General features: G+C 38.5%; 1 protein-coding gene across 24 annotated transcripts in view; it reads right to left on the bottom strand.

Moving 5' to 3' along the window:
• Positions 1–26,074, bottom strand: part of PHLDB2 (pleckstrin homology like domain family B member 2) — a 66,776-nt gene that overhangs the window by 8,018 nt on the left and 32,684 nt on the right. For 9 of the 24 annotated variants that reach the window (XM_086883293.1, XM_086883291.1, XM_086883299.1 and 6 more), the window contains 9 exons: positions 20,699–20,827; positions 17,013–17,168; positions 16,151–16,261; positions 15,393–15,482; positions 12,080–12,223; positions 10,337–10,477; positions 9,669–9,768; positions 2,231–2,438; positions 381–471 (listed from right to left, as the gene is read on the bottom strand). In XM_086883293.1, coding sequence (XP_086739419.1) covers positions 381–471; positions 2,231–2,438; positions 9,669–9,768; positions 10,337–10,477; positions 12,080–12,223; positions 15,393–15,482; positions 16,151–16,261; positions 17,013–17,168; positions 20,699–20,827 — 1,170 coding nt within the window. Of the gene's footprint in view, positions 1–380; positions 472–2,230; positions 2,439–9,668; positions 9,769–10,336; positions 10,478–11,112; positions 11,287–12,079; positions 12,224–15,392; positions 15,483–16,150; positions 16,262–17,012; positions 17,169–20,698; positions 20,828–26,074 lie in introns of all 24 variants that reach the window. The other 15 variants (XM_086883304.1, XM_086883308.1, XM_086883303.1 and 12 more) reach the window with 5 other exon arrangements.

The following is a 26,074-nucleotide window of genomic DNA, read 5'->3' as shown; positions in this document are numbered from 1 at the left end:
TGCAAAACTATAGTTGCCAATGTCACTACTAAGCTAGGGCTAAATTTTTGTCCCTTAAGTAGGCAGAAATATATATCCAGCACACTGGACTGAAATTTGGAGTAAGAATTGTGAATAGAAATGAAGGTTCTTCTTAAGCAACTCCCCCAGCAGGTGTGACACCAATGCTGACCAAGTTTCTGGGGATTTTGCCATCAACTTGTCCTTTGAGATAGCAGATATTGCATATGGGCTCAAGGTTGTAGTGTCAGGTGAAGCCAAGGGGGAAGAGGTATTTTTGAAGTGTCTGTTAGGTGTAACAGGGTAGGTTTCTAAGTTGCATTAGGAGAATATTATCCAAACTTACATGCCTACTCTTAGTTACTCAGAATTACACTTACCCTAGTCTCAAGCAGCCGAGTTTTTTCAGCATGTGCTTGTTTGAGAAGTCTCTCCATCTCCTCTATTCTTGCAACATTTGAAGTGCTAGCACTGCAAAAAAACCCATTATTTCTTATTTAAAATAATAGTTGGTATTTAAAGAAATATTTTGCAGTCCAGCATAATTTAAGAATGGAGTTGACAGTGCTCTGATCCAATTCAGTGCAATATCCACTAACAAAAAAAGAGGTATGTTTGGTGAGCTGATGAATGACTACAACAGTTCTGCTTCTTCTGTACTCTGAGCACCCAAAAATTTTATGCATTTCTACAAAAAAGTATTTCTCTCGCCTTAAACATAGTAAAATATAACTTATACATTTTAAATTGGTCAGAACAAAGCACATTAATTGTTTTCCTTTGAAGTCTGATATGGCTAGAAAATATTCTCAAACACCATTAATTTTACTTAAGGGAAATTTTGTCAAGGAAAATTTATTGCCTATAGATTTAATCAACAAAATTAGGTCACACTCTTCTTTTTTCACCGAAGTTTGCCTTGTGAGAAACAGAAAGATCTGCTGTAAAGGTTTTCTGGGTTTTGTATTGATTTGGACTATTTGTTTCTTTGTGTTGCTTTCTTTTGTTTTCCTTCTGGCATGCAAGAGTCAGAGGGAAGCAGAAGAGCAAAGAGTACCAGTGAAATTCAACAGCTGTTGGAGCTTCCCAGTCCTGGGCTGGAGACTGGACTTACAAGATGGTAAGCTCAGACACAGACCATCCTTCTTCCAAATGGTCAGAGCAGGAAATCAGAGAGTTTCATATCACTGGCACATTAGATCAATGCACAGAGTTAGTTACTAGACTGTCTCCAGCTATCAGAAACTTGCTGACTATCCATTTAAAACAAATCCTTGAAACCCAAGTCCTAATGTTTTTTCCTTTATAAAATCCAAAACCACACCAACCAATACAAAAAAGCCCAAGCAAACCAGCCAGGAGAATGACTGCCACTGGTATTTTCTGAAACTCTTAATGCTGCAATAATAATGACTAAAAGGGGAAATCCAGGGGCTTCCCTGCCACAGCAAACAGATGTGAAGTAAAACACTACATGCTAGCCAAAAAAGCTGTCCTTCTGTTCGTTCATAGTGCTGTGACAATGTTGTACTTTATTATCAGCCTCTACTTATGCTTGTGAAACTGCTGGGGCAGGACTGTGAGCAGGGATGAAAGCATTACCATAATGTCAGAAATAAAAGACAGACTGTCAGGAGAAAATTGTTTGCACACAATTTTGAGACTCATTGGACTTTTAACACAGGTCATGGAAATCTCTTTCATCTGAGAAATGGTGTCTGAGCCGACAGCCTCTGAAGATGAGAAAAGCATGCCTTTCAGTGTCATCTCTTCATTTTTACTGACCCAGAAAAGGGAGAGGAAAGGGCAAAAAGACTTTTGGAGGTAGCCTAAGCATCTGTTAAGCAGCTGTTTCACCTTAAGCTTCTAGTTGGTTAACACTCTGGACTTGTAGAACAAGTGTACTTCATCAATGGCGCATGTCCTTGAGAAATTTCCTATCAGAGAAAATTCCTTCCCTGCAGTGATCAGCTGAGGAAGCACTGATTGCTCTGCAAACCTCAGCATTATCATTTAACTTTTCCATATTTTTATTTTCCATCTTTCAATAAACAGGTGAGATGTCGTTAAACCTGATTATGAGGAGCTAGACAAATGTGATGCCTGTCCAGTCATCTCACATTTTCTTAACCAATCAGCAGCATTCACACTGTCACAGTGTCAACATGTACACATTCTCTCTTTTCATTATCATCCTATGACCACTGCAGGATCAGAAGGAAAGATTTACCTGGAAATGTTATCTGGTGAGCATGCTGATATGCTTGTCTCCATACTGTCAGAGCTATCTAAGCTTAACGTGTCAAAGGCATGGTCCTTGTAACTCCGGTCTGGGTAATGGAAACTGTTCAAATACACATTGGATTCCGATGCTGTTCTGCTGTAGAATTCCGGAGACTTCTGCCTTTGGTTGTCACAGATGCGCTGATGGTTATACCCTATAAAGTACAGAGGAAACACTGATTCCACACAAAAATTATGTGACAGGAGCATAACTAGTTAGGAGCACAAGCATTTTGAACATCACCTCAATCTGCACTGCACTGTGAACAAGGTACTACAATATTACGGTTAATTTTACGAGTTAATCATGCTGAAATAAAAGCTCTAAATACCTATTTTATCTATGATGGATTCAAATATATGTACATTAGTATAGCTGACTTTTCAATACATGTTCCTGCATGTGTATTATGAAAATCTAATTTGAAAAAATGAAATTCACATTTCAAAATATAAATTAGGGCCCATCTGGAAACTAATGCAGATAAATTCAGGAATTTAGAAGAAATGACACTGACTAAATTAGACAAAAAAGAACACAGTCCTGATATTCATTAGTCTTAGGTACTTGTCTGGTTGACTTTATTGACTATGGAAAATATTTTTTTTGTCTGTTTGGGGAACTTTGCCTTCTGGTAACTGCAACTGGACTCTTAGTTTCAGCTGAAATAATACAGGCTACTTGTTATAGAATCATAGTTACTAGTGTAGAAGTAATTCAGTGAAGTTTTGAAATTGCATTTCACCTTAGAGGACTGAAGCAGATCCTTACAGCTCAATGATTCTGAAGAAAAATAAGGTTCATGCAAAGATTCTTCTGTTATTTTTCCACAAAAACATTTTTTCTGGAAAGTTATCCTTCTTGAACACAGGAAACTTTGTCAATGTGTCCTTTGAAAATGTCTCTTCACAATTATTTTTATCTCATGTCTCCATTGCTCTTTGAAAGTAATGCAGACCTAGAGGTTGTTGAGCTTGCCTGATGAGGAGTTGTCATTTTAACTGCTGAAGTATTTTACAGTGACCTTTTAAGGTTGTTCCATCTAAGATTACAGATGCAATCACACTGCTCATCTTTCCCTTCAATGAATGCAAGATGTGAGACTTTCTCTCATAGTTCTGAGAGTTAGGTTTGTAATAGTCTCTGCATATTTCTGACCCAAATTCTGAGCTGCTGGCAGAGCTGGAGATTAGGAAGGACTGATGAGACTACATGAAAACCTCACATTCTTACAGGAAGGCAGCCACTAACATTCTACATATTTAAGATAAACAGACACAGGAAAAATGCAGACAAATGTACAAATGCAGCAAGCTCCAGATAATTTTTTTTACTAGACACCATTAAGATAGTGATGTTAAGAAAACATGCTTAAAGTGCAGTATTCTTCTGCCCTCTCATTCCCTATCTGTGTATACAAGGTTACTCTTTGGTATTTTTTGCCATGCCAGAGCTGGGAGAGTCCCAGTTCAGAGAGCAAGAAACTGCAGTTATCTGAAAAGTGTGTCTTCAGCTGAATAATTAAAGCATGCCATCAAAGAAACTGTTCACTACAAGCATTTCCAAGGCAGTTTTCTCCTCACTTTCCTCTGTACCATACAAAGCTTTCTTGGAGACAGTTAAAGCTGGTTTCTAAGGAACTAATACGACTCACTTGCTATTTAAAAGAACACTAAAATTCAATCAAAGATTCAATTGCATCCATTAGTAAAAGAGACAAAAGGGACACAAATAGACCTCAGCAGTCATAAACAAGAGCATCACACAACACAGGTGTTACTGAGTCACATGTGTGGTTTGATTTTTCCCCCTTATTTTGGCAAATGCTCCTGTTATTGCAGATAAGAAATTACCTTTCATACTCGAACCTTTGGAATGACTAATTGCACCTGTGAAATGGTTATCAATGATTCATTAGGGAAAGAAAGAAAAAATAAATTACTGAAAGAACTTTATTCAAATGCATGTTTTTCTGTTGAGCCCTCTACAAATCCTTGCCCACTCAGAAATCTTAATTCCGTATTTTATATTTCACTGAAAAATAAACCCATCTAAAAGGCACAGAGCAGCACAGCAGTGCTACAAATGCTCTACCCCTTAAGATAAAGAACCCATTTTTAAGGAAAACATTTATCAGTCAAATTTATGCAATCATGCAAATATAACTAAACACTGAAAGGAATCAACATTTGTTAGGTTGCAAAATGAGATGCATTCACAGAAACAAAGCATAATTCAGTATTCTCCTTTTATCTTCATGCTGTAAGCAGCAGGCAGCTCAAAGTTAGGATCAGCTGCATACCAGCACCACGAGGCTTCACAACCAACCTGCCTCCACTACAGGCACACCTACACATTGGGCAGGCACAATCTGTTGTTTAAGGAATTTTTAACTGCTCAGGCACCTATTCACAGAACATGCACTTAAAAAAATATTGGACTCCCTGTAAGATCCAGCACTTAACTAAAATCTCCCACAATCAAAGATTTGTATCAATTAAGTCTAACCTGATACAAGAGCTAAAATGTTTGCTGTTGCATTGGCTTTACTACAGAGCTCCACTGCTTTGCAGCAAAACAGTAAACTTAACAATGTTAACAGCCACACCGTTGAGAAAAATACTGAAAAAATCCATAAAGCCATGCCATCAAAGAAAAATATTCCAAAGGAGTTACTGCAAAACACAAAATCCAGGTATACCACCACAAAATTATTGTGAGGGTAGAACTAAAGGTGAAAGCTGTTATTAAAAGTGGCACTGTCAAGTATGTAAAAAACACACTAGTATTTTATGAAAATGATCCCATTATATTTTTCTTTTATTTTTCTTTTTTTACTATTCTTTCTTCTTTCTCTTTTATTCTTTTTTCCCTTTTTAAAGACTGACATTAGCATGTCAAGATACATTTATTGTGTAGAAACATGCCAAAGTAGGAAGCCCAAGTCTGTCTACCTTGTCATTGTCACCCACAGAGCTGCAAAGATTTCTAAATTTTCTGCTCTACTTGTGTGGCTATGAGCAAAGAAGCAAAAAATTAGGCCTGTGCAAAGCAATAGGTCTGCAGATATTAGCATAAGTCAGAAGTTTTGTTGTGACAGGTTATTTGACAGCAGGAAAAAAAGAATTTTTGAAATTCTTTCATTATTTAACAATTATTTAAAAGTTTTTCAAGAGTCTAGGAACTACTTGACAGTGCTGATGCAACTGGTACTTTTGCAAAAACATCACATGAGAAATACAGCCAGGGAAGGGGATATTATCATACCTTTTCTGTTTTTTCCTGAATTTGACAAGAAAAAGAGTGAAAAACAAACAAAAAAGGCAGACTGCTTTTAAAAATTTCTAGACTGTTTGTACAAATATCCCTTTGCTTGCAGCATACTGGTTTTTTATGCAAAGCTTAGAAAGGACACAAATAGACACCTTGCTGGTTCCTAAGTTCTCTGTCCCAACATCTTTGTTCCCAGTGCTGTGTCTGGTCTTACACCATAATTCCCAGATAACCATTCCTTTCTCCCTTCTGGAGTCCATCCTGAAGTCAGTGGGACTGCATTGGCTACCCCTCCCTCCTTGCTCCTGCCTGTCCTTGTGCAAGCTTCTGGCACCAGGCACTCCCTGGCAGCTCCAAGCTTCCACCTGCACAGGATGAGGCCTCGAGACCGTACCAAATAGCGGCTTCTTCATTCTTTTTTTTTGCATTTGGTTTGGTCACAAAGGCATGTCCACAGCAAGTGAATTTATACAGTCTTTTAAAATACCTCATGAATAGCTGCTAAGAAATACCCTTTTCCACTAAGGATTTGTAACAAATGTGTCCTCTTAAACATTTAAGTTGCCCTTAACTCAGGCTATGATTACTGACAGTAACAGTTTTGTTCAATAACAATTCTTTAACTCGTATGACTGACTGAACACGGATTGGTAATCATGGAACAAAGACTATTTAGTACTTAAAAATCCATGAAAATATTTATAACTGCATCCAGCCTAAAATTTATTCATAGATATTGCTTGCTCCTGCGTAAGGAAAATGAGAATGAAATCCATGTTCAAACCCAAGAGGCTGTTCTTAATTTCCTGATCTGGCTTTTAACTTTTCTTTCTTTGTCAGCTCAAAACCTTCTTGGACTGAAGTAAGAAAAACTGGAGAAAGCATATTAGAGAAAACTCAATTCAGACCATGACCAGTTTAGTGGTAACACTCAGATAATATTTTTAAGCCAGCTGAGCTGCTGCTGCTTCTAGCCAGCCTTGAATACACTTATTTTCAGATCTACACGCACACACCAGAACATCTGGTCTAGAACTTTGCTCAAAGCCGTCGAGTCCAAAGGAGCACAGGAAGTTGCTAACACCCTGGAGCACACCATCCTCTCTGGATAGCAGTGTGGGGGTCACTGATTTATAGCCACTGCTCCAGACTGAGTAGGAGAAGTGGCATTTACCACGTGAGCCCCTGGCTCTCCACTGAACCCAGCTGCAGCGCACTGGGTGCAGCTCTGTGCCCAAGGTTACCAGGAAGCCCGTGTCGTTTGCAATAGATCACCTTGGCCACAGAAAACTGATGGAGTGAAAAACCTGTCAGGTGGGGAAAGAAACGCAAGGAAGGCAAGCACTGACTCACTGCACATGACAGGTAGACAGCACTTTTTATCTATTTATCACCTTTTTTAGGTGAACAACTAACTTTTGGAGCAGGAAGATTAGAGAGCTCGTGTTTATCAGTATAATCAGTCTCTGTACATTTATGAAGTTCCACTGATTTGTCGGTACATCTTCTGAAAATACTCACTTTCTCTGAAAAGGCAAACCTGATCTACCTCAAGAATGTTTTTACAATAAATAAGCTGTATTTATTATAATATAAACATTTATCAATGAGTGATGGAATAAAAAAAACATCTCCAAGGATGTTCACTGACATTACATCTGGTTTGGTTTTCAAAGATGGTCTGATGAAATTAACCATAGTTACTCACACTCAAGTCCTGCTGATTTTAGTTCAAGACAAGTAAGATTTCATCATTTTAATGGACAATGATATTCCATTTCAGTGGTCTTCTGTGGTGCACTGAAGCAGTACATCATATTCAGAACATTACCCAAATTTCACTGTTCCACAGAAATGCACTTTCTTTACTTTTGACTAGAAGAAAGTTTGTTTTCCTTCTGTGTACTGAATATGGGTGTGAAGTGTGAGGGAAAAACAGAAATCCCACCAAGTTCAACTCAGTCCTTTCCCTGCTCAAACCACAAAGGGACTTCTATTAAGGCTTTATCTGTAAGGCTGAATGAAAGGTGCTTGAAGACTCTTTCTCTGGCCCTTCTGTATAGCTGGATAGAAACACTCCGGGATCCGACTCCAGCCACCTGACTTGGATATTCCTGTTCTTGCTGAGTGCTGCACTGCAGTGCAGAAAGAGCCCTGCACACACTTTTGTGGTGTGTTACCCAGACAAAGGAGCTTTCCCCAACTGAGAAACGTGGCACTTCAGTGCAAAGCAGTTACACTCTCCAAGTTCCTCCAGCAGCAATAAATTCAAGGAGCTCGAGGCTGAACAGAAAGGGAATAAACCCTTTAGTAACTACTAAGAGAGGCCACAAATGATCCTTGTGTTCCCATATCCTTCCTGTTAATGACATTTTGAAAATCCTGTGACAGTTCAAATAAAGCACCTGTCAGCAGCACTGTTTCCCTTTGGCAAAGCTGATGTTTCAGAAAATGACATTTAGGGCTGTCCTCTTTCTCAGTACAAATTAATCCCTTAAGACTCTATTCATAATTTTCTATTTCCATTCAAACTGCTGGATCTTTCAAAAAATAACAGCCAACTAGTATGGCAAGCAGTATAGCACATGATTCCTCTATAACATATGAAAAATGCTATGCCAACTGCCCCAATGAATCTTCTCCCCAGCTTCTTTTTTGTCAAGAATTCATAATTCATAATTCAAGTTTGACTCATGAGTTTCTCTCTTTCTCACTCTTAAGACAAGAAATCTGACCCTGCTCTTAGATCGTCTTAATTGCATACTGACAAAAAAATAAACATTGAAAATTATTTATTTTTAAAACCTTTGTCTGTGTTAGGTTTGGTAACACTTTAAAGTTTTAGTTTTTAGTGTGTTTTAGGTCACACACTAACACTCTTTGCAACCGTTTTACAGAAATAGTTCTAATTTTAAATATTTGATCTCTTGTCAAAGTTTAGCCAAAACATCCCTATTGGTTTTCAGACTGAAATAACATCACAATAATGAGTCTGAACATAATTTTCAGCTATTCCACCTTTGCACACACATTACATCAAAGCTTTCCAAGCTGAGCATGAAGCTCCTTTTGTGCTGTACCTGAATATCTAAAGGTAAGTTAGCCACAGCACTGCAGGTTTGTGTAAGGCCTGCTGCATAGCTAAAGCTCAAAACCAACAAATCACAACTGGATCAGCTCTGTTAAAGGAGCTGTAGTAAGTCATGATCCTTTTCCAGCTTGCTGGTTCCATCCCTGCATTGAGTCATCTTGGAGCACATGACTGACCTCAGTCACTGCTTTGACCTTTAACAGCTGCAAGCTCTGACAAGTCCTGTAAAACAAGGGCATGGATCTAGCTCAGCTCAGGCCCAGTTAGTGCAGCTCTGCACAAGGACCTGATATTGCACTGATATTGGTAATGGGGATGCAGATGCTGGAAAGAAAATAAACTGACAGATGGCACTGAGGAGTGCCTCCTTTTGAAGATGGGACACATGAATAATACATCTCATTGAAGCAGCAAATATGTTTATCGACTCAAGTCAACAAACAACAGACACAAGGTCATGTTTCAGTGGCATACCTTGTTTTGGATCCAGAATTGTGTCCCTATTAAAAAACACAGCCATCTTTCAATAACAGAACAGATCTCTCCCTTCCTATTTTGTAGCCCAAATATCTAAGACCACTTATAATACCAGAGTCAGAGCTTCTCAAAGTTCTCTGGGGAATCTATCCAGGCAAAAACATGTAACTGTGAGAAACAATTTTTAAGATCCCAACATCAAAAAAAAGAGAATAAAATAGAAGAAAGAACATGTAATATATTGCCTCAAAATCACTCACAGAAATCACCCAGTGAACACAAGCTGTATTTTCAATATACTTTTCTTGTTTACTGGATTATATTTGGTAACCATGTACTAAACAACTATACATGCACCTACATCATAATATTAACCTCTTATTTTGCCAATATCAAATTTAGAGCTTGCTCTTGTCGCAAAGAAGTAAATTTTTATGTTGCAGACCTGTTGATTATAGCAACAACAGTAAGTCTTTTTCAGGCTTATTTCTGAAAAACTGAACACTGATTTTAAACAGAAATGAAACAATGAAAAGGTCTTACCTTTGTGCATCCTTCTTGACTCTGACTCTTTGGTCATGGTTGCCAGGCAGTGAGGAAGTACGCTGCCACAGCTGTTGCTCTGTCCTAATGGTAAATGTCCCTGCAGGAAATTTTGTAAATACGTGCTTAAAACTGAATTTCAAGACTTTTTTTTACCAACAATGGCAAAATAATGTGCTTTGTCACAGATATTAATGTCATGTCATATCAATCACCCATCGACATTTCAATTGTGTACAGTCTCTATTAGGCCAAAATGTTTTTCAAAGTAGTACCTCCACCTTCCTGCTGTTTACTGATCTACCACAAATAAAGAGTACTTCCACTTCATACCTAACTTTATCTTTACAATTTAGAGGCCTTCAGTAGGAAAGAAAACTAAAAGTTGTGTCTCTAGAATCAACTTAAACCAGCCCAAAAATACAATCCTTTACACAGAAATCTTGTATTTATGATTAATGTACTACAGCACAGCTTTTCCAGAGGTCAGAAGAATGGCTGGAACTGCAAGTTTCATATATATTGCTATTTGTTAATAAACCTCAAGTCATTTCAAAGTCAACTTTGGGGTGTTACATAATGCTTAGGGTGCTACCCAGCCTTCCCTCTAGCCCAATAGAGGATTTCCTGCAGGGGCTGGGAGGCTGTGAGTAGCAGCAGCCACGTACTTTGTTGGTGATGTTGCGTCCCAGCGTGGCGCTGTTGAAGTGGGGAGACACAGCTGGGGTTGTTTTCTTGCGGGGCAAGGTGTCGCTCAGGTACGTGCACTCCCTGTGCTGCTTCTTGCGCTCCTCCAGGTTTCTGAAATGCTTCACGGGGAATTTGTTAGTTTTGACAAAATGAATTGATGCACTTGCTCAGTTATGCTCTCTATGGAAAATACTGATATTCTGGAAAGAACAAAATCTAACGTACAGAGCGCCTCCTGCTTCACAGTGCTCTCCATATCACATTAAAGTCATACTGATTTACAAAATGCATTCATGTGCACATTTTATGTACATGTCCCTGTACCTTTTCTTTTGTTTTAAACGTTCAAGTCTAGTGTACAAGTGGAACCCAATTACAAAAGGAAATTTTTCCTTAGAAGTTATTCTAATGAATTGCTGGCTTAAAACCACTACAGCTTTTGAAAGGCATTGTTCAAATGTTTATGAAAAATTAATTTAGGATTTCACATGTACATTTTTGCTGCAAGTCCTCTGACAGTTACAATGGCTCCTGAATATTACTATTTGCCTCTGGAATATAAGGTGAATTCTTTTTCAGAAACATTCTATAATACATCGTGTTGATTTTTAAATGAGCAGTGCCTGTAAGTGCAAGAACAATCAACTTACAGTCTACCACTCTAAAGTCCTCACACACAAATCAACTTTGTGGCCACCACAACAAAAGCAAACAAAACAAAATAATCCCAAGTTATCAGCTTTGAATCTGTTACCTGTTGTTGCCTGTGGTGTTTCTTAGCTGGCAGAGGTGGAGGTGTATCAGATAAAGGAATAGGATCTACATGAGTAGCCATGACCTCAGGCCAATGGACTGATGGAAGTTGAGCAATAGAGCGAGGAGAAAGAGAGTGAGGAAACACAAATCCAGAACAGAGAGGTGATCTTAGCTTTATAGAAAAAAGAGAAATTACACACAGAGTTTTCTTTCTGGAATTTCTCAAAAGATACGGCACATAAAAGCTGCAGTTTTAGCACTGGGTTTGTTGGAGTGTTTAGCAGGAAAGGAGGTGTACTCTACTGCAACTCTCAAGGCATACTGAGCAACCAGAAGCAGCACACAAATGCCAAATTCTAAACCAGTTTCTGCCTTATTGCAATGCAGAAGTACGTGGCTTTACAATTATAAGTTTACTCTGTTCCTTTAAAAGGGGATTTATTCAAAATTTCACGAAGAATGAGGAAAAGAAAGTAAGCTAGAAAACAGACTGGACAGACTCCATGGAATAGCTAAGACAGGTAGAAGCTATTAATCTCCCATAACTATTCAAGATATACTTCTATCACCTTACAGGGGGGGGAAGAAAAAGAAGCTACAAAACATACAAAATGAACACCTGAAAACCACTAATCAAGTTGTCACAAGCTTGTCCACAGACCGTTTCCCAAAGGTGCATTACATTAGTGTTTGGCAGGCAAAGTTTGTCACTTAGTGCTGCTTGGGTCATAAGAATTCAGGGTTTTTGGCCTTCAGAGTCCCATCTACCTCATGAAAAGCACTGCTGGAGCAGTCCTTCAGCTTTACTATTAACTTGTTATCTGACTTGGTAACTGGCAGAGGGCAGTTTGCTTTAGGGTCAGTTTGTTACACATTGAATTACCAAAAAATAAAAAAATAAAGAAAATAAAAAAGGCAGCCATGAAAGAACAATGCAAACAAAGGGAAATGTCTCTCAAACAAACCTCTTTATTTTGTGGCTGGCTCGTCAGCACAGCCGTGGAAGGCTCAGTGGCAACTGCTTCAACATCTGAGGGGGTCTGAGTGGAAGGGGATATATTCGTGGAATTGCCATACAGCTCACTAATTTCACTTACACTGATATAGCCCTAAAAGGAGGAATTCAGAAGTTAAAAGGAGCAAAAGCCAAAAGACATGCAAGAGTATTAATATATCCAGTACAATGAAAGTTAGTTTAGGGTGATTCAGCCAAATATTTCTTATCATTGAAATACTTAATCATAAATAAAGTAAAATTAGCACCAAGATTTTCAAATGTTAAATACTTCGATTCTGAAAGTTGTTCTTAATTTAATTACAAAAACATGTAATCAAAGTGCAAATGTACATTAAGTGTCCAAAAGATTTTACTAAAATGCAAATGCTCTTTAGAAATTATGTAGCTCTTTCTCATGAAAGCAGATTGGACGAAAAGGAAGAATAAATCTTATCCTGAGATCTTAATTTATTTTTTTTGTCCCTGATTAAATAACCTGATTTGTTTCTATTAGGCTAATTTGAGTAAATCAAATGACTAACAGAACTGGAAAGAACTTCTATAAGGACAAGCCATTCCCATAAATTACACTAATACATCTTCCATTTGCATTGTCTGTAAGACACTTCTGACTTTTGATTGTTACCAGAAGAACCAGGTAAGAGATACTGTAAGTTCTGTTAGCCCTGCAGCCATTACAATTTGCCTTTTTTTTTTTTTTTTTTTAATTAAGCAGTCATACAGAAAGTGATGGACTGAGGGACAGCAGGAACATCAGTGTGCTTCTGCCTGCTGAGAAGATTTATGCAAGCAGATTTAAGATATAACAGCAAAATGTAGTCATTGCAAGTATTTTGGTGTTAAATACACAAACGTTTTTTAAAAAGTAAAATATGTATTCTTATCCACTGTGCATAGGTTATCAGGCTGTAGAAAATCAAATATCCTAATTTCTTATCCATAGAAAACAAGGCTATGCAAAAGGAAGAGTAAATCACTGTTGAAGCAATGTCATAAAGATGAGCTAGAAATATTTTTAAATCAAGGTGTAAAGCTGCTTTCACACTGGTAGTGTGTGGCAAGGGCTGTGCTTCTATTACTGCACCAAGAGAGTGACATACCACTGTGCACACATCAGCAATTCCGTAAGAAAAGCCACAGACTGCTATAGTGTTTCTTCTTTTTAGAAATGCCTAAATTTACCAATGATCATAGAAGACAACTTGAAAAGAAATACCAACATTACTATCTATTAGCATAATTTTCAATGTACAATATCAAGTTATTTCAAGCAGATAAGACAATTCTGGAAAATTATGTATCATACAATGAACAAAGCACTCTACAAAAGGGAGGCACATCTTAACTCTCATATTATTTGATGACCCATTAATTGAGGAAACTGGCTAAGATACTAAAGTTTATCTCTCAAAACATGTGACAACAATACAGTAAAATAGAATCCAGTAAGAAATAACATAAAACTTGCTTAACCATCTTGTAATGGCAGTTCACCAGTAACCAAAACTCAACAATTCTGTAATGCAATATTGTGTTAATATTAAAGATACGAACACTTTCACCTTTATATAAAGAGCATTCAGTTCTGACTCACAATGCCAATGAGGATTTAGAAGGGGAATAAAAACCCAAGCAAGGAACAAATGACTGTGCTGTGCACTAGCTCAGGCCCCTGTTACATTTAATTAAATAAATGGTTTCAAGTCAGATTAGTCATCCAAATAATTTTTTCAATGCTGAACTTTTAAAAAGCATTGATTTTCCTTGCTTATTTAAGTACTGGGATAAGCATCCTGCTTCTTTATGTGAGGCAGTGTCACTCTCTTGCTGTGCAGTCTGTGAGTCAGCTCACAAGGGATGGCAGAGGGTTACAAATGTGTGCTTTGGTGAAGAGGGCTGGCAAACACTGAACCACGGACTCGACTGATGCATGAGCAACCCTATGGCGAAATGACCTGCTGTGCCAGCAGTGTCCGTAAATCTGTCTTTGGTGACTGATTTTTGAAGGTGCCAGGACAGTCACAGAAGAATTAAACTGGACCAAGACAAACATGACATCTGGCAAAGGTATTTCTTTTGTAGGACAGTCTGTGGAAACACTGAGGATGAAACAAATAATGCTTGCTGTTCCTTCTCTTATTTGCCTTGGAGCAAGTCCTGACTGACTTCACTGCGGTGATCGGAATGACACCACTGAATAATCCATTTCATTAAAAAGAGTGTAGCCTCACTTAATGCAGTTGTATTTTCAAGTATGTGAGTAAACAAGTCATGGAGTGTATGTGGAAAAAACCAAGCAAATAGCATTCACTCTCTAGTGAAAGCATGGGTACATCCATCTCAAAAGGAAAAACATGAAGCTTAGACTTGCCAGATGTCCTGGTGGGAGGTCAGATGTCCAGGTCAGAACACAACTCTGGACATTTAAAGTCTATACAATCAAGGAAGGGTGCTCAATCCCACTGGTGTGTGGAACTGCACACTAGGAACTTGGAGATCAGATAAGCAAGACCCCAGTTCCCAGGTGCTGAAAGGATATGTGGTTGCTTTAGACTTTGGGAGCCCAACCTCCCAGAGTGGCACCTACATCATTAGATGTGGCAGACCTTGTTCAGGGCTTTGATACAAGCAGATCCAGCAACTCCAGTCAGTACTCTTAAGCAGAAGTTAATGAAGCAGCCATAGATGTCTGTCAGTATATTTTAAATGCTAAATTTTCTGCTTCCTCTAACTGTTCAAAAAAGTGAAATAAGCATCTCAATATGTATCTCAGAACCACAATAGCTTGAAGTCTTCAAATTAATGCTTTTTAAAAAGAACAAAATGTACGTTTGTGATTCTTCAGCAAAGAGTCTTAGAATAAGGGAAGGGAGGCAATGATAAAATCTACAGTGCAAAACTAAGACCAAATTGTATTTATACTTGAACAGTTATTCTGTTCTCATTCTTCTTCAATGAGGTTTAATTGTCTATTTTGAGAAACTTAAGACATACACACATTCCACACACATGAAAACAATAATTTCTCCACAGCAAGAGATTAAAGCGATACCAGCTCCATTTGGAAGAATGTCAAGAGAAGCTATTTTTGCTCACTAATAAATTTAGACTTCTATGAATAACTTTAAAAAATGGTATGAAATTACATTGTAAAGATTTGATGACTAGGACTTCACTAAATCCTACATACTGAAGTGCTTTTCTATGAAGCATTATTAAAAATTAGTTATGGTAACGTCAAAAGCAGAGAAACTCTTTACCTCTTTCAGACTATTGGGACTGACAGGAAATCCCTTTCCTCCGGAAAGTGTGGAGTATTTCTTTTCCAGATTACAGAGATTTTCTTTTTCCTGTTAAAACCAGACATTTTAGATTAAATACCATCAGCCATGTAGTGAAAATAAATGTTAGTAATTTCCTTATCTGTGTGAAGAACTACTGGGACGGAAGACTGAAACTGCGCAGCAGAGCTTCAGCTTCATCTTTTTAGAACAGAACTGAACAAGAATGGAGGTACAGAACAAAAAACAAATGGAAGACTCTATTTAACAGCCACAGCCAAACCAAGTCAGTGCTCCTTCAGCATTTTGAAAATGATGATTCTGCCTAGTGAACTAAACATGGTTTCTCTCATGATTAAAAGCAGAACATAAAACACATGTGAAGGGCTCATGACAGCTTCTTATTAACCAGATGTTAGCTGCTGTGAAGTAGCTCAGCTCATGGCCTTGCAGGAGCTATTACAGGCCAAAAATCTGAGCACTCTGTGCACAGTCCCAGTAGCCACACAGGGAGCACAAGCCTCCAGCTTCAGCACGTGGGTCCCGTGATTATCCACTGCCAGTAATGTTTTCTCTTAAGAATATCTGCTGATTGATTGCAAAAGATTTCCTTTTCTTTTAAAGTTGAATATCTGTCACCTTATTACCAACTTGCTATCTCCTGCACAACTGACGTTCTTCTTGTGCTCCACTTTCTTTTACTCTATAAAATGTTTGATAAGACAAAAAATACTTACCCTTTGCAGCATCATTATTAAGTTGTTTTTCTCTTTTACAAAATGATCTTGTTCTCTTTGTGCTTGTTGGACAATATGATTGGCTTGTTTTTTGAGAGCAGAAATCTTTTCCTAATATAAGAAAATCACAATTGACATGATTTTTCTTCAAATCTCAAGGCAACCTTCAGCAAAGATCCTATTCATGAAAGTTCACTTATTCATATGCATGACTAAGCAGCAGGAAAATAAGTTTTTACAAGACAGCTCACTGCTCTGAAGGAGATAATTAAATAAGAATTAGACAGCAAAGAGAAAACTTACTCAAGAGACAAAAGAATAATTGCATATATCCTTTGATAATACAGTGACAAGCATCCGTATACTAAACAGAACTGGTTTAGAGATGCAACCTCTGATTTCTGAAAAAAGTGGTATTTAATTGATTGAGATAGGACCTTTGTAACTGATTTTTAAAATTACTGTATTTTCTTAATTTGGTGTTCTACTATTATTTTAACAAAACCATTTAACAGCAAAATCAGGAACAAGCCTAAAATAACTGTAATTTTGTCCAGAGTATAAATCTCCTTTCTTAAAGACGGGAAAAAAAAAAAATCTTTGGTACTTTTTTTGGAGCAAATTAGTTTGATTTTCACATTAAATATGCAAACAGGGCATGAAATGTTACTAATTTCTTTCTTCTTGGATAAGTGCATTATTTGATCTGTGTGGGATGTCACTGGGCCATGGTCTTTGCTCTGCTTCAAAAACTCTTTCAAAAAGGAACGTTTTGCATTATTTCTTGCAGATGGGCAGGTTATAAAATCCATTTCCTTGCCTTTATGTTCAACAACAAAGAATTGAGTGTTGGTGCTCTTACCTTTCTACTGACAATGCTGCGCTGATATTCAGCTACTTCATGCAGGAGCTGTTGTGTCAGATTTTCCTTCTCTTCATCTAACCTGCTTTCATGTTCAAGCTGCTGAAATTCTAAATCTTCAAAGTGTTTGCTTTCTATGTCCAGAATATCGGCATCCTTAAGGAAAAAAAAAAGGTAATATCAAAAAACATAATCATGCTTTCACTGACACCACAGTAGAGGTACTTACAAACAAAAATAAAAATCAACCTAAAAGTAATTATATTTATGTATTTTCTATAACATGTCTCACCAGGATCTCAATACTTTAAATGTACTACTTGCATAATAGAGTAAATAGGGCTACTTATTATTTTGATGTTGGTTTCTCCATCATTCCTACTGTGCCTCTTGCTAAGAAGCACCTGCACGGTGAGGAGCTTTGCAGCCCTCAGAGCAAGTGGAGCCTCTCAAGCTGGCTGGGCTCTGCTGTAGCCTGGCTGGAACACCACCAAAGCCTGATGCCAAACTCAGAGGGCATCTGCTTTTCAACCAAAAAGGACACACCAGTACCCCCAGAGAAGTGCACATGGAATGAACTGCTGAAAATTACTCTTTGTGCCATTAAGGACTCTAGTCATCCACCCTAGCCGGTAGGTACAGCACTTCAGAACATGTATCAGCCCACTTTTATGCATTCCCCTGAACTGATATCATGTTTTGTCAGAAAAATGAGAAGCTGAATGCTGCTGAAATGAACCAAGAAATAAGAATACACCTGCCTTCCGCTTAGGGATGATGAGATAAAACTCATGGTGCTTTTCAGCACAAGAAATGAATGCTAATCTTCTTCCTGCAACATCTGTGCATTCATAATATGAACTCTTGCTTACAAGTTTCAGAGTCCTGAAGAAAAGGGTGTGTTTAATAATTGCAGCATTAGTAAATGGTGAGGCTCTCTAAAATTAGCACATTGTACATGACTTGCTGCACAAGAAAACCTACATCCTGGAAGGAAAGCAAACTTGTTCCTTTCCTTATTTCAACCAAAGGCAAAGGTTAGTGGCCAAGATAAGCCACTGCTAAGGTAGGTCTCTACAAAAGGAATTTGATACCAGGTTCAAGTGTGCCAGAGAAAGACACAGATGAAGAAACTGAAGAATCCCAAGTTCCTACATGGAATACAAACATCTTCCCCTTATCTCCAAAGATGTACTCTTCACTTCAAGGAGACACTGAAGAGATCAAAAGCAAAGACATAGGCTAAAATTTACAGGAAAGCAGCTACTGGCCAGACATCTTCAGGATCCTCAAAAAACCCAAAAGGGCTTTTCCTGGGCCATGAAAGTCAGTAAATTCAGCCTACTGTACACAACAATAATTGCTTCTGAGGCAGTAGAAGAGACTTCAGAGAAGGCAACTGATGATGAAAAAGCCAACTGGGGGCATTTAAAATACACATCCTGCCCAACAGGGAGAGTGTCTATGTGTTTCAGACAGAGGGAAGCAAGAATTTTCCAGCTGCCCACCCCAACCAGAACTCCAAACCCACCCAGCAGCCAGCTGCTAAGTGAAATTGGCTGCCCATTCCCCTGGGCACAAATTACCAAGTTACTGAAGCCCCAGAGAACCACAAGGGAATTTCTCTCCTTCATTCGTTCCTTGCTGTTAGTAAAGCACAATAGAACGTGTTGCAGACTTGGGAATTTCACAAGGATGGTTTGGGTTGGAAGAGGCCTTAAAGATCATCTCATTCCAACCCCTGCCATGGGATGGGAACCCCTGCAATGGGCAGGGAACCTTACACTAGACCAAGTTGCTCAGAGTCCCATCCAACCTGTCTTTTAACACTTCCAGGCATGAAGAGTCTACTGGCTTGCTGGGCCACCTGCTCCAGTGCATTACTGAACTCCGAGTAAAAAATTTCTTCCTCACATCTAATATAAACCTCCCCTCTTCCAGTTTGAAGTCATTACCCCTTGGGTTACCACTACCTACTCTTTTAAAAGGTGCCTCTCCAACTTCCTAGAAGACCCCTCCAGGTACTGGAAGGTGCTGTAAGGGCTCCCTGGAGCCTTCTCTTTTCCAGGCTGAAGGCAGCTCTCTCAGCCATTCCTCACAAGAGCAGTGCTCCTCCAGCCATCTGCTCAACTTTGTGGCCTCCTCTCAATTACTCACTCCAACAGGTCCACATCTTTCTCTTGTTGGGAGCCCCAGCTACTTTTGGAGAAGATATTTTCTCCATTTTGGGTACAATACTTAAAATAATTTCCTGACTGCTCTCACACCTGAGATCAGTTTGAGAGCTACTGGGCACAAATTCAGTGATAGCTTCTACTGCACTGACCACAGCAAACTCCCACTACAACTGACCTGGAATAATGTGCATTAGAACTAACTGGATACTTAACTACACCCCCACATTTCCAGTTTCGTCCCACTTTCAAATCCAAAATCATTATTAAGACAACTTGCAAGGAACAAAAATAAAAATTAAAACAAAAATATTAAAAATTAACCTAGAACCCTCTTGGCAGTCAATAATGAAAAGAGATTTACTATCATCCCACAGCACAAGACTGCAGCACCTCATGAATTAATACATTCAAGCATGTGACTGCAGAGGAAAAGCTTCCTTTCTTTTAATATGTATGAGACATTACATAATACCCCCCCCTTTTTTAAGGCAACACACAAAAATCTTTAGGAGTCTCAAAACCGTAACAGTTTTTCTGTAACAACTGAGAATTTAACATTGTTGTTTCCAAAGCTGGGCTTTTTTAAATTTTTTGCTCTGAAAAAAAATAAAATAGAATTCTGCAAATAAAACTACATCTAAAGACTACTTCCTAAAAAGAAAAACCTTTCTTTCATTGTTGCTATTACAGCCTTTGTTCCTGATACAAACACCCAAGACAGAAAAGAAGATTTAACTCTTAGATGGTCTCTTGAGCTTTCCCTAACAATGCTTTTAAACTTGTAAAATTATTATAAAATAACAGTATGTGCTGTATAACCCACTTAAGGCTAGTGAATACTAAGATTTTTCCACAGAAACTAAGGGTGCTTTCACTGGCAATATTGTAGTTTTCTTGCTTAAAAATCATAAACTAAAATCAAATTGCAAATAGTCTTTATGCAAAGTTCATTTATACAAGTGTGACACTGTTGAAAATGGAGAACAAAATAAAGCTATTTTAGTAAGTGATAAAATCTTCAAAATTAATTTTTCAAAGAACAGCTCAGGCTGACAGCTAAGTTATACAGTGAAAAATGGAAGTCATCCATGGCTTTACTGAGATGGTAATTTACTGGACAATTCCTGTCTGTGCTTACACAGGTAAAGAATGACGTTCCACCATCCATCTAAACATCACAACAGCTTCCACATCATCCAGCAGGCCTAAAGGGCTAATTACAGGCAAGTGACCCAAAGCTTTAGAAACATTCAACTCCATATGATTTCTAATCCACACATTTGCACATTACTTATTTGCCATCATGCACATAAATCTATTACAAGCATTCAAAAAAACCCCAAAAAACCAACATAACCCTCATGACTATTACAATTCTAAGTTGCAAATATGTTCAGACACTGGATACTTGAAAGAGAAAATGTTACACTTAACTACAGAAAAAAATTAAAAATCAACAAAATAAAAAAAAAAAAAAAAATTAGCGCAATCTTGAAACTTTCTACTGACCCTCTTCAGCTGCTGCTGTAACTGTTCCCTCATGGACTCAGGGCAATTATCAAGCTGGGTCTTCTGCTCGGAGTAAAGCTCCTGAAGCCTCTCTAGTTTTTCCCTCTCAGCATCAAGTTTTAACTTTTCCTGAAGCATGAACCAGAAAATAAAGACAATTATCTTCAAACCCAAGCAGTTGTTAGTGATTATGACAGTGTGTGGCGAAACCTTACTGAACAATTGAAGCATGCAGGTCAGAGACAGAAATCTCATTAGTTGAAATGCAATGGTGGGATGCAAAAGGATCAAAACAAAACATTCATCATTTTAGTGGGGTGATTAATTCCCTCCCTCCTCACTGTGCTTTGGACCTGTTCCTGGATGATGCTGTTAAAGCCCCCTGCCCAAACACTTGTCTCACCAAATGTAAAAAGAAAAATAAATTTAAGGGAACTGTAGCCATGTTAGTGAGGTAACTGATGAAGCTGAGAGAGAGAACAGCTTTTAGAAAGGAAAGTGGATGGAAAATGACTGCAGTTTGGTAGTGAGGGAGAAATGGACCTTCCCAGGAGAATGAATTTCATGCCTGTGTGGCTGTGTACAGATAAGTACATTCAGCAAGCAGTGGAAAGCCAGAATGAGACAGAGCATTACAAAGAAATAACTCTGGGCTAGGAAATCCTGTTGCAGCAGAAACACCAAGTGATCCAGCAAATTTGCTTCAGAATACAGGAACTGAAACCTGTTCATGGGGATCACAGGGGAGAGATTCCCTGGTCTCCTTCAACTAGTTCAGCTTTCCTTTTGTTCTACTCAAACAGCAGTAATCAGCACACTGCCTCTCACCCTCCAAAGCCTTTGGCCTTTTAATCTTTGTAATCAAATACTACATGATTTACTGTGCAACACTGCTCCAAAGACTGGCTGTACATCACTTAAAACTTGCCTGTAGACTGTCATTTATCTGCGGACCAAAGTTTGGGAACCAATAAATCAGAGCACAGAGCATTTTTCCAATGTCTTTCACTTAATCTACACTGGCTGACATGGCAGATGCATTTTCTCCAATTCAGCAGTTACTAAATGGAAAAAACCAATTTATGCCTGATATGTCAGGCATAAATAATGAAGCCAGGCTCTCTGCTGTCTTCTAGCATCACACCTGCATAGCTCTCTTTTCTTACTTGCTGTTCTGACTTTTTGTCTTCTCTTTTATTACTTGTTGTTTGGTGGTAATGTATCTCCTTCCAGACGGTCTCCAGCTCTCCTTAATACTCAAAAATTAGCAGTATTCTGACTACTCCAAGAAAAGTTGAATTCTGTCACAGCATCTATTTATTTCCACTCCTTCCAGTCCCAACTATTACTTAATTTTGAAATCAAATGTGGCGCAGCGGGTGCTGTATGACTGGACATTGCATCACTCTTTGCCACAAAGAAGGAATGTATTTCAGTACACAGTACTTGCCATTTCAAACTGTGGGAAAACTTCCTCTTTGCTATGCCTGACAAGTTTCTCAAACCCTTATGCATGGCAGAGGCACAGTAATAAACATGTATTAGCTGCCTGCTTTCTTTATGATTTTATCTCTAAATCTGAGTGGGATCAAGGGATGGGATTCAGTTTTCCCAGTATCTAAAAACAACAGGAAGAATTTTTATTCAAGCCCAGTGTCAACCAGAGTCTCAGCTCCATTATGTTCATTTACACGTGCAGCTTCTCAGCTCATACAATCAGATGAACACAAATACATTTTAATAAGCTTGTGAAAATGAGCAACTGAGCCAGCATATTCTATGCCCTGAACTTCCTGTACTAGCCTCTATCTTACAACAGCAGCAGCAGGCATCAGGAATACAGAGATGTAGCTGCACTGTGAGGGAGAAGCATGCAATTCCTGCGAGGTCACCTCCAGACTGCTGTCCCCAAGAAGCTCCATTTGCTGACTCATCCCTACTTCCAACACAGAAGGAAAGCCATGGATAAACTTTTTAAACATGGATAAACTGGCAGTTCCCCTCCACACAAACTCTGCTGTCCATTTAACATTCAGCCCACAATCTGCCACCTTCTTTCACACTTGCCTTTTCTGCCCACCCATCCATCCAAAGCAGCAAGGACTTCTCTGACCTTAGCTGCAGTGCCTCGGAAGCTATAAATAGCTCTCTAAATGTCTATGCACTGCTACAAGCATGCTCATTCATCAAGAAGCAAGTCAAAGCTCAAGTGTGAGGAGACATCATCACCAAGGATAAAACTCCCTGAGAATCCTGCCAGAGATACTGTTACATGCATCAAGAAATTAGAAGTGTATTCCTTTGAGATTGAAAGTGATACTCATCTGGTCTATTTATAGCATAGGAAGTGCTAACATCCCACCAAACTGGCTCCCTTCAAAATGTGCAGTCTTAACAGGAAATATCACTTTCAGCAATGAGAGGCATTACATGTTTTGCAGCTGTGGAGTTAAGTTCACTGACATCTCAGGCTGTGCATTGGTGAAGTCCATTTAATTCACAAAAAGTAATTTGAATGAGGATGAGGAAAAGGGAAGTGAACAAGAAATTTTTCATGCAGTGTTTTCTATAAGTGAATCAGGGCAAGTTCTTCTAGAAGTTCTTTGTGACTCTTTCTTCATGACTTTGCAGCTGAGGCAGGTGTGTGGCTGCCTCCACATCTGCTTGGCATGGGAACAGAACCCATGCTCCTGCTGCTCATCCTCATTTAACCGCAGGATCTGGACTTGGTTAATGCTTCTCTGCAGACAGCCCCAGTGCTGACGCCAGAGGCACATCATGTGCAGTCTGGATGAATTCTTATCGTCCTATTTCCAGAGAAAACAAGTACAACATCTGGGCTTAGCCTACTGCCCAGCTTGGCCTATGCTCTGCCTCTACACTCATCTTATGAACGAACTTGCCCAAATAAAAAGCAGGACTGACTTGGGGTTTGATGATGCTGGGGCAATGCTTGGATCAGGAGAACTTCTGGGAATTGTGAAGGATAGCAGTAGAAAGAATTGATGCGTTGATGACACTATCCCCAAAGACAGAGATGGAATGTCAGCAGAGAACACATAGTATGAACATTGACCATAAGTGATCAACATGGGTCAGGAAAAGAAATCAATCTTTAGATTTGGTAGAACTGATTTTAGAGCAAAGAAAGAGAAAAAAATCCCAAAGTATATGTACACAACACATCTCATAGATGATCATGACGGAGAGGAGAGGAGAGAAAAGGGTGGTATTAAAGGCAATCATTGCTCCTATAGGAGTGGGAGCAACAAAAAGAAGGAGAAACAAATTGCTTCAGTGCTGTCTCCAGTGGTTAAAGATGCCCTATGCCTGATCAATACTGCTACTTTAAGCCTTAGTGGTCTTCCACACCCTTTCTGCAGAGAGCTGATGCTTTTCAATTTATCTTTGATCCCAGTCTGCTATTGCAGGCAGACAGGCTAGCTAAAATTGTAGAGCAACATATGGCTGCATGGACATATGGTTGGTTCCCTCTGAACCAACCTTCCTGCACAAACTCATGGAAACTCTGAAGAAATTAAGGTAAGAAATTAAAGTAAATTGAATGAAATAGAGAAAACTGGACAAAAACCTCCTAAACAAGTAAGAACCCTATCATTTTACCAGCTCATGAAATAAATTCTATGGCTAGGTGATTCGGGCTCACTCACCAATGTTCCAAATCTCCCTGCCCTCCAAAATAACACAAAAAACGCCCCAAAACCCCCAAACAAAAAATCCCTCCCCAAAACCCAAGGTGTGTGCTAGTTTCAGAGAGAAATTGTAAATAAGCCTACAATGCAAATGAAAGAGAAAAAGCCCAACAAGCTGAATGATTCACTTCTAATACTTTCCATGATCTAGTCTGAAGTACTCCAGGATCTTTCTCAGTCCAACTCACATATAAATCATCATGTTTTAAGGTAGCAACATCTCATAATCCACACTAAACTTCAGACATGCATGTTCAGTCTCTCTGAGAATGGAATCAACTAGTCTCACAGGTTTCTGAGAAATGTAACTGCATGTAACTGACCAGAAAAACCACACTGAAATAAAACAGTCTCTTGTGCCAACTGCACATGTTCCTTTTCTGTATTTTCTGACTTTTGCATTCCTCTATCTCTTTAAGGACAGATGCAATTAAACTTGTCACAATTTAATTCTTTGCCACTAAATCCCTCAGTTTCATTACAAAAGCTATTAAGAGGAGAAAATATAAAGTATGCCAGGCATATGGAAAGGAGCACAGTAAGATAAAAGAAGGTTGTTCATAGTATTTTTTTTCTGTATGAGTGGTAAGTAATTTATTCTGTAACAGTTCATATTCAGTGATGGCATCTGTACAAGGGATCTCAATAGTTTTGTTTCAGATGCATGTATTAATCTATTGTTAAAAAGCATTTTACATCAGAGTAAGTGATCCCTCTGCTTCAAGTAAAAAAATCCCAATAGGTGCACTCATTAACCTGCTCCTAAGATAAATGTTTTGGGATTTCTAAGCTCATTCTCTCATCATTGCAATGTGCTCTCCTAGTGAACAGATGGGGAGGCAAAATAAATCAGATCTGTGATTTAAACAACAAAAATGTGATTCTAAAACACTGTTTCTTCATGAGTGTAAATGAGGAAACAATCACCCAAACCACAAGAAAAAAAACATTCAAGTCAGAAAATTCAAATTCTTAAAGTCTTCAACATCTGGATGATAGCAAGAGGGTTCCCATTAGGGGTATAACCCATTCTGATATTTCTCTCATGAATGTTTTAAAATAAAGCTTGTGAATTCAGGTTTTTCTCCCTGAGTCTTCATAATAATCTTTGTGCTCATTAGTATGCTCTCTACAGAATAACCAGACACCAGTATCATAAAGTCACCCCAGGACATTTATGTGGATATATCCAGCAGACACAAGTATTCCTCAAAACACTTCATCTTGTGTATTGTGTCTTAAGGAGGTAGACAATGTTATGGACATAGTAGCTCATCCTTTTAATCCTTTTAGCTTCTTGCTGAACTGGAATCTGACCAGTAAATATTAAAGAGACTCTGCTACAAGACATTATTTTTTTTCAGATTCATCAGGGTAAAATCCAGCAGCAGGAATTTTGCATCCAGAAGAGAAAGGATTGAGGGGAGACCAGTATATTTAACTTTGAATGCTGGTGGCTCATCAGACAGCTGCTCTTTTCCTTTACTCTATTCTTGCAAGTCTTTGTAGTACTAATTCAGCAAAGAGGTTGAGCTTCAAATGTTTTGGCATGTCTGGGATTTTCTCTTAATGACTGAAATGATATTTCCACAAAAGCATGTGGACAAAATTAAATGTATTCCAAAAAAGATGAGTTATCCCTTGCCAGCTGCTCCTAATTTCT

This window comes from Cyanistes caeruleus, chromosome 3, assembly GCF_971803275.1.
Source record: "Cyanistes caeruleus chromosome 3, bCyaCae1.hap1.1, whole genome shotgun sequence".
In the NCBI taxonomy this organism is placed as follows: Eukaryota; Metazoa; Chordata; class Aves; order Passeriformes; family Paridae; genus Cyanistes; species Cyanistes caeruleus.
The sequence above is the reverse complement of the archived record's forward strand: the minus strand, read 5'-3'. Positions and strand labels throughout refer to the sequence as shown.